The 9,668-nt window shown below is 37.0% G+C and overlaps 1 protein-coding gene across 1 annotated transcript; it reads left to right on the top strand.

Annotated features, from left to right (window-relative positions):
• Nucleotides 1-434: 434 nt before the first annotated feature.
• Nucleotides 435-2,759, top strand: LOC118643944 (disintegrin and metalloproteinase domain-containing protein 29-like). Its single transcript, XM_036282266.1, has one exon. It carries the CDS (start codon nt 435-437, stop codon nt 2,757-2,759), a length of 2,325 nt encoding a protein of 774 aa, XP_036138159.1.
• Nucleotides 2,760-9,668: the final 6,909 nt, after the last annotated feature.

Genomic DNA, 9,668 nt, shown 5'->3' with positions numbered 1-9,668 from the left:
AATAGTATAATTAATTCTTATTTACCCATCATCCAGGTTTAGTAATTGTAAATTTCTGGCCAGTTTTCATTCTTCTATATACTTTCATTACCCCTCTGCCCTACCAATATTTAAGAGCAAATTCTAGGCAATTTCTTGAGTCATTCCTTGATTAAAATACTAATCACTTTCACTGCACACCTTTTCCTTTCTCTTCACCAGGCCCTGTCATAACTACTCATATCTATATGTTGCTTTTTGTTTTACTTACAGGGCTGATGCTCTAATGGTTCAACTTTGCCAGAAGACCAATCCTTAATGATTAGCCCTGCACATTTACCAGCTTAGAATCAGGATACTGACCATCCGTGACCCAGCCCTGCCAGCTTTCTTCTCTGGATCAATGTTTCCATAACGATAGCCTCATAATTACTATAATTGAAGCCCTGTTGTATATGAGGATCATGCTCCTACTACACTGGCTTGGGGTGTTTCTGTCCTTTTCTGGACACCCCTGGGCTGAGCATTCCCACTATCACAATCCTCCAGAAGTGGTGATTCCCTTGAAGGTAACACGCACTGGCCGGAGCATGAATTTTCCAGGATGGCTCTGTTATGGTCTACGTTTTGGGGGTGAGAGACACATTCTCTACATGAGGGTCAAGAAGAATTTGTTCTCCAAACACTTCCCAGTGTTCACCTATAGCGACCAAGGTGCTCTCCTTGAGGACCGGCCTTATGTTCAGAATGACTGCTACTATCATGGTTATGTGGAGGAGGACCCAGAATCCCTGGTTGCTCTCAGTACTTGTTTTGGTGGCTTTCGAGGATTAATACAGATAAATGACATTACTTATGAAATTAAGCCCATGATCTTTTCTACCAAATTTGAACATCTGGTATATACAATGGACAAAGAGGAGACTCAATTCTCAACCATGAAATCTGGCTTTATGGAAGAGGAAATGTTACAGCAATTTGAGTTTCAAGAGATTGGTGATTCTACTCTGAAGCAATCTTCTTATGATAACTGGTGGCCCCACTTCTACTTTATTGAAATAGTAGCAGTGATTGACAATACTCTCTATCTTCAAAGTAAAAAAAATGTCTCAATGGTGCAGGAAGATCTATATGTTATTGTAAATATAGCAGATTCCATTTATGAGTCAGTAGGTTATAAAGTTTTATTGTTTGGCATGGAGGTGTGGACTCAGGAAAACTACATTGAAGTAGATGATGTAAAGAGATCTCTGAGACTTTTTTGCCTTTGGAAGGCTCGCAACCTTAACCTCCGCCTGCCACACGATACTGCACATCTTTTCATGAATAAGACATTAAGAGGAATGAGTGGTTTAGGCCTTGTTCAAGGAATGTGTAGACCAGAACATAGTTGTGCAATTATTACTTTTACAGGACAACCATTGAACGATATTGGACTTGCATTGGCTCATCATATAGGTCATAATTTGGGTATGTTTCATGATTATAAGTTCTGTACGTGTGGACAAACTAAATGTATAATGAGTCCTGGTAACCCAACAACAACTAAATTTAGCAATTGTAGTTATGCTTATTTATGGGATGATTCTATAGTTCAAACAACGTGTTTGCTCTACACTATACACACAAGTGACATATTTAACCGGCAACGTTGTGGGAATGGTGTTGTTGACAAAAATGAGGAGTGTGACTGTGGACTTTTGCAGCAATGTGCAAAAGATGCCTGTTGTCTGTCAAACTGCACTTTGAGTTTTGGGTCTAGTTGTGCTTATGGGCTTTGTTGCAAGGACTGTCAGTTCTTGCCAGCAGGGAAACTATGTAGAAAGGAGATCAATGAATGTGATCTTCCAGAATGGTGCAATGGAACATTCCATATGTGCCCAGATGATGTATATGTGGAAGATGGAATTCCCTGTAATGAGAGTGCCTACTGCTATGAAAAGAGATGTAATGACCGCAATTTACAATGTAAGCAGATTTTTGGCCAAAAGGCACAGAATGCAAATTACCAGTGCTACAAACAAATAAACACTCTAGGTGACCGTTCTGGTCACTGCGGTACTCAAAACTTTTCATATGTGAAATGTAATATCTCAGATATTTTGTGTGGGAGGATTCAGTGTGAGAATGTAACTAAAATCCCCCTTCTAATAGATCATTCTACTGTACATTGGACTTACTACAATGATGTTAATTGCTGGGGTACCGATTACCACATTGGGATGACCATACCTGATATAGGTGCAGTGAAAGATGGCACAGAGTGTGGTGAAGAACATGTCTGCATCCATAAAAAGTGTGTCCATATATCTTACTTGGATAGTAATTGTTCACCTACATTCTGTAATCAGAGGGGGATCTGCAACAATAAACATCATTGCCATTGCAACTATTTGTGGGACCCTCCCAACTGCCTAATAAGAGGCCATGGAGGTAGTATTGACAGTGGTCCACCCCCTAGAAGAAAGAAGATAAAGAAGATTTATGTGTTAATGTTTTCACTTATTTGGTTGTTAATTTTATTATGTTGTCTTTTTTATCTTTGCATGAAGAAAAAACCTAAGCAAAAAGAGCAAATTTCTCAGTCTGAATCTGAAATGAAGAATGTGGTTCAGACACCAGAATCAAAAGCACAACCAAATATTCCAATTTCACAACGGAAACCCTCACAGAATATTCCAATTCCGCAACAGAAACCCTCACAGAATATTCCAATTCCACAACGGAAACCCTCACAACCTCTTCTGACTCAACCTGCAAGACGAGGTCCAAAATTTTAGCCATCCTAAAATGTAACATTCCAATTAGTACCAAAAAATGTATCCAAGTAGGTATCCATTAAAAAAGTAATTCCTAGAGTGTTTTTACTTACTCTTCATTAACTTAAAATTTTAGAAGGTTTATTTTACCTAAAATTTGTTTCTTTATACTTTCTGGAAAGGGCATGGCACATGAGTGGTATACCAGTTTTTAAGTTACTACTTCTCCAGTCCAAAGCCCCTTCTTATTTTTTATTCTACATTGTTGGAACCACATTTCTGTTGTATTAACACTCTTCCTATAGGGATTGATCTGCAATAGTGAGAATGAATGGGAGTATGGAAATGTAGGGGATCTGTTTGCTTCCTGTATGTCAATGTTACCTCAATAACAGATTTTACCCTGGCAGTTATACTTAGGTTCAATATCTTTTTTTTTTTTTTTAACTTAGTCCAGACCAACCTCATTGTTAGCCTGAAAGAGATCAGTGTAGCTGTCTGATGTGTTACTTTCAGAGTTCCAAGTCCTCGCTCTTCGAGCTCTCTACCAATATTCCAGACTTCTGCATCAGGTTAGCAGTACCTACTGTCAGAGTTCTGAGTCTCAGATCAATGGGCCAGCCCTACAGTCCTATAGGTTCATATAACCCTAACCTTTTTCTTTGCTCCTCAGCTCCATGAAATAAATCAACCTCTTATATGTAGTATTTCATGGTTACTAACCAGTTAGTTACATATCGTCTCCCTTAAGTTGTTTCGTTCTTTAATAGCTGTTTACCTAATTCCTTATATTTAATTCTATCCTTCTAAAATCACCAATGTGCTTTCTCTTTTCTGACTGAATTGTGACTGGTACAGTACTCTTCTTGGTATAATGAAAAAAGCAGGAATGAGGAAACATCAAAAGCTTTTGTTTTTCTGAGTCTTACCTTACCACTGCCCTTTACCATCTTGGGAAAGTTACTTAGATTTAAAGCAAGTTTCTAACAGAATAAGAAAAGACAGGATGATAATAGCAGTTTTCTCTCAAGTTCTGGTTTTCATTGGTAATAAAATGAGATAAAGAAGATACTTTCAACTCTAGGTAGGTCTGGTAGATAAGTGAGTTTTCTAAAAACAACTATACAAAGTCCAATAAATTTTTTAAATTTATATTTTAAAAGTATCAGAGAGTTGTGGAGGTCATGAAGATTTGAAGACTTAAAAATTACAGAGAAGCCCTGGCCGGTTTGGCTCAGTGGTTAGAGCATCGGCCTGCGGTCCGGAGAGACCTGGGTTCAGTTCCCGCTAAGGGCATGTACCTTGGTTGCAGTTTGTCCCCGGCCCTGGTTGGTTGTGCGGGTGGCGACCACTTGATGTGTCCCTTTCACATCGATGTTTCTCTCTCTCTCTGTTCCTCTCTCTCCCTCCCACTCTATCTGAACAAAGAATGGAAAAATGTCCTCGAGTGAGGATGATTAAAAAAAAAAAAAATTTACAGAGAAGGAAAAACAATATGAATTGTTAGTACTATTTTTCACCTAGAACAGAAATGATTGTTCCCTGGGACATGTTAATTCTGAATATAAATTAAGGATCAAGCCTGGCCCATGTAGAGTGCCTCTGTTAAAGAGAGAGAAACCTGAAGACCTCTTATTGTGTAGAAGAGACTAGATTGATGTTAGGCACATAAGGACATCAAATTTGAAATTAGTTTTCCCTACACATTTGTTGAGTTTAGGTCCTCTGTGGGAAGCTGGTAAGATAGGTGGGAAGTTTTAAAGGCAGAAATATCTACAATCTGTTGTGCTTAGAAAGCAAAGACCTAGTATAAAGAGGCTTGCCTCAAAGATATGTACTGTCTTCCATTTAAAACATTTGCCTAATTTTGAAGGAGCCTGAAATATATGCTATATAAATGAATTTTTTCAAGATTTGAGTATCAGTATGTAATTACCCATTGCTTTCAGAGCTGAAAAAATAGAGATACATGAGCTCTCAAAAAGTCCATTTAGGGATATGTGTTTTACTAAAATTACACTATTTTCTGACTCAATTCCTAATTGTACTGAAGTTGCCATTCAGTCTGTTTTTCAGAAGAGAGATGGAAAGTTCTTAAGTCAAAGGTAATTCTACCCTCTATTCTTATGATTCTTTATATATAACATCTATCAAACAATAAAAATATCACACATTTCAAGAGAAAAAAAAATGTATGGCCCATAATAAGAAAGCAGCAACAACAAAGATAGTAGAAAAGAAGCTAGAAGCCATCTAAAAGATGATCCAGAGAGTGTAAAAGAAGATGGGAAAGAAAAAAATCACCTGATCACTCCTTTAAAAAAACTGAAAGAAAAATGAACATGCTTTGTGAAAGAATGTAGATTCTTTTTACCAGAAAATTAACAATTATGCAACGTTATCAAATACATATTCTAGAGCTTAAAATTAAAATACCTAAATTCAGGAAATCAGTAAGCAGCTTGGATTACAGGCTGCATTGTGCAATTAACTGGATTAGTTAATTAGAAGAAAAGTCAGTAACAAATATCAACTACTGACACACATTAGAAAAATGTTAAAAAGAGGATATTATATGTGGAACATCAATAAACCTAAAATCATTAAAACAGAGTCCCAGTAGAGGAGGAGAAAAATAATTAAAAAGAAGTAATGGCTGAGATTTCCCAAAAGTATATAAAACTATTATCCCACTGCTTCAATAAAGGAATTTCTAGTAGGATAAACACACGGACACACACCTGATAATATAGGGTAAAACTGTTGAAAACCGAGAACACTGAGAAATTTTAAGAGCAATCAGAGATAAAATGTTCATATCTAAAAGAGAATGAAAGAAGATAGATGACTGACCTCAATAAAATAATAGAACGCAGAAAACAATGAAATAACATATTTACTTGATAAATATAATTGCCAAACTAGAATTCTTTAGTTTGTGAAAATTATTTTCAAGAATGAAGAACAAAACTTTCCTGAGACAAAAGAATAAAATAAAATTCATTGCCAGCAGATCAGCACTCAAAGAAACACTAATGTGACTTTCTCAATCAGGAGAAGAAACATTTTATCAGAAAGAAAAGTGTATGTGCAGGTGAGTGTGAAGCACACAAGAAAGAGTAACTATGTGAGTAAATTAAAATTAACTCTTTAAAATAATGCTAATAGTATATTATAAATTTTAACTGTATGCAAAACAAAATGCAAATATTTATTACAAAAGCTGGGAAGCATGTAGAGTTAAAAGGTCTAAGCTCCTAGCAGTATTGGGAAGAGAGGTAAATTAATGACATAGATTATACTGTATAATGTCAAAGATGCATGTTGCAATCTCTAGAGTAGCCATTAAAATAATAAGATTATGTAAATATAAGAAATTGAAGGGGGATAGGTATAATAAATGATATTTTATTATTAACAATAGGTAAGTGAAGAGGAAAACAAACAATGCAGACATGTGAAAATTGAAATAAATTGGACAATGGCAGATATAAGGCCTATGTAAAACAGATTACATTAACCCAGTAAAAGACTGATATATTTCAGAGTAAATAAAGTATAAAATCTAGCATTATATTATTTATTGGAGACACAATTTATTTTTTTGTTTATTTTTATTTTTATTTGGAAACCATTTAAAAATAAAGACATAAAGAGTATAAAAACTTGAAAAAGAAGGTTTTTCATGCACATATTAACCAAATGAAGGGTATAATTCTTTTAATAAAAGAATTAAAAAATAATTATTTTAATAATAAATTTTAGCCCTGGCCTGTTTGGCTCAGCGGTTAGAGCATTGGCCTGCGGTCAAGAGAGATCCGGGTATGGTTCCCGCAAAGGGCATGTGCCTTGGTTGCAGTTTGTTCCCGGCCCCGGTTGGGGTTGTGTGGGTGGCAACCAGTCGATGTGTCTTTCTCTCTTTTCCTCTCTCTCTCCCTCCTGCTCTGTCTGAAGATAAATGCAAAAATGTCCTTGGGTAAGGATAATAATAATAATAATAAAATTTAAGGCATGAAACATTTACTAGAAATAATGAGGAATATTTTTAATTATAAAAGGCAAGTATCAGGAAGATAGGACAATCTTAAATGTGTATTCATTCACTAATGTAACCTCAAATATATAAGGGAAAATATGAAAATAGGCAAATCCAGAATCACTAAGAGGGAGAATTTTAACCCACTTCTCTTAACAGCAATAGGAATGGTAGACAATAAATCCTGCAGGATGAGATTTTCAGTATATAATTAGAAACTTGATCTAATAGATATATTAAGAGAGAAAAAACAAAAGTGATGAAATTCACTTTGGTTCATCTGCTTCAGGACTATTATCAAAGTCCACCTTATAGTGGGCCAGAGAAAAGCCCCAGAAAAATTTAGATGATTTTAAACAAGTAGAATATATTCTCTAAATCACATATAATTAAGCTAGAAGTCAATAGCATTAAAGATAACTAGAAAACTCACAAATGCCTGATATGATTCTGACTTTGATACCAATTCTGATCATCAACTAAGATTCTGCACCCAATTCCAGTGTATGTGGATGGGGGGAGCAGGAGCAGGGGTTCCCATACGACCAAACAATTATTTTACACAAAATAGGTGTCCAACTCAATTCTAACACTATCTGGTTCAGCCCTATAAGACTGCTCCCCCCACTCCAGGGACCAATCTAGCTTATCACCTGTGCTTCTGACCAAGCCAGGTCCTCCTTGGGTTTGATTAATTTGCTAGAGCAACTCCCAAAACATAGAGAAATATTTTACTTACTAGATTACCAGTTTATAATACAAAGCTATAACTCTGGAATAGCCAAACGGAAGAGATGCATAGGGCAACGTTTGGGAGAAGAGCATGGAGCTTTCATGCCTTCTTCAGGCATGTCGCTCTTCCTGCATCTTCACATGTCCACCCACCCAAAAACGCTCCAAATCTATCCTTTTGGAGAATTATGAAGATTCCATTATTTAGGCATGACATGAAATCATTGGCCATTGGTGACTGGACTCAATCTTCAGCCCCATTCTCCTCCATGGAGGCAGAGGCAGGTGAGACTGAAAGTTCGAATAGTCTAATCACATGGTCAGGCCACTGGCAGCCAGCCCCCATCCTTAGGTTGTTTCCCAGTCACCAAATTAATAAAAGACAACCTTATTGTTCTTATCAGTTAGAAAAGTATAGGGTTTTAGAAGTTCTGTGCCAGAAACTGGGATGAAGACCAAATATATATATTTCTTATTAAACTTGGAAATGAAATATATTTCTAAATATTCTATATGTCAAGAAGCAATCAAGATGGAGATTAGGAAATTTTGTGAACTGAAATACAAATAATGATAATGCATGTAAATTACATAATATTCAACTAGTGTTTTGAGGGAAATGTGTAGTCATACACAACTATGCTTTAGAAAAGGAAAGACTGGAAATTTATTGATTTAACTTTTTATGTCAAGAAATTAGAAAAAATAATTTGTTAGATCTAAGAGAGAGTCATAATAAAACAAGGACAAGTAGTTAAGAAAATTAAAACAAAGTACAATGGCCCTGACCAGTTTGGCTCAGCAGTTAGAGTGTCGGCCTGCGGTCTGGAGAGACCCAGGTTCGGTTCCTGCTAAGGGCACGTACCTCAGTTGCAGCTTGTCCCCAGCCCTGGTTGGGTCGTGTGGGTGGCGACCACTCAATGTGTCTCTTTCACGTCAATGTTTCTCTCTCTCTCTCTCTCCCTTCCACTCTATCTGAACAAAATATCAAAAAATGTCCTCGAGTGAGGATTAAAACAAACAAACAAAAAATAAATAAAACAAAGCACAATGGATAAAATCAGGAAAAATAAAATTTAATTCATTCAATGAACTTTTAAAATATCATAAGCTCTGGAGGATTGGAAAATGGCAGCAGAGTGAATGGAAGCTACACAGACCATCTCACGGGACCAAACTGGAATTACAACTAAAGTAATGACAAATCATTGAAAAAAGCCAACTGAAGGGCAGCTGGAGAGGACCCACATAACCAGGGACAGAGAGAGGACACCAAATCAAGCCTGGTAAAAACTGAAGAGGCGGGTGGGGCAGTCTGGGAGCCCACAGACAGCAACAAAGAGCTGTGTTCGCTTCCTGCTGAGAGGGCAGGGGTTTTTAAAAGAACCAAATTAGTTACAGCCACTCCCCTTGGGCTTCAGCAGAGGGAGGGTGGACTGGACTAAGACCGTGTGGAGAGAATTCAAGACTCCTGGCTCAGGAGAGAGATGGAGGGGTGGAAGCCAGGAGTTCTGTACTGAATCACTCCCTCACAGGACAATGGCCGTATTACTCAAAAGGCCCCTTCCCAGAACCCTGGGTAGAAGCAACTATACTTCTCTCAGGAATTCAATACCACAAGGCCAGGCCAGAGAAATGCAAATTGAGGCTCATTAACATCTAGAGTCTGGTAGGGAGCAAGTGGAGATTTTAGCCATTTTAATAGGTGTATAGTGGTTTCTCACTGTTTTGTCCTTTTGTTTTTGTTTTGTTTTGTCTTGTTATTGTTCTTGCAGAGACTTCTATATGACCCTGTAGTAGGTTGAGTAGAAGCCCCCAAAATATGTTCAACTTCTAGACTCAGTTCCTATTAATGGAGACTTATTTGGAAATAATGTCTTTGCAGATATAATTAAGACTCTAGAGAAAAGATGATCCTGGATATAGGGTCAGCCCTAAAGCCAATTACAAGTGTCCTCATAAAAGACAGAGAAGGAAGGCCATGTAAGATTGAAGAGCAGCTACAAAGCAATTTATTCTACAGATGGCCACAAGCCACTAGAAGCTAGGACAGAGGCATGAAATGGAATCTTTCTCAGAGCCCCCAGAAGGCACCAGCCCTATTAACATCTTGATTTCAGATTTTTGGCTTCCAGAACTTTAAGAGAATAAGCTTCTGCTGT

The sequence above is a fragment of the Molossus molossus genome, unplaced genomic scaffold, assembly GCF_014108415.1.
Source record: "Molossus molossus isolate mMolMol1 unplaced genomic scaffold, mMolMol1.p scaffold_m16_p_4, whole genome shotgun sequence".
Classification (NCBI taxonomy): Eukaryota; Metazoa; Chordata; class Mammalia; order Chiroptera; family Molossidae; genus Molossus; species Molossus molossus.
This window is presented reverse-complemented; position numbering and strand designations above follow the sequence as displayed.

What these genes read in the sequence shown, in the direction of transcription:
- LOC118643944 (XM_036282266.1), top strand. Translation starts at nt 435, where the DNA reads ATGAGGATCATGCTCCTACTACACTGGCTTGGGGTGTTTCTGTCCTTT.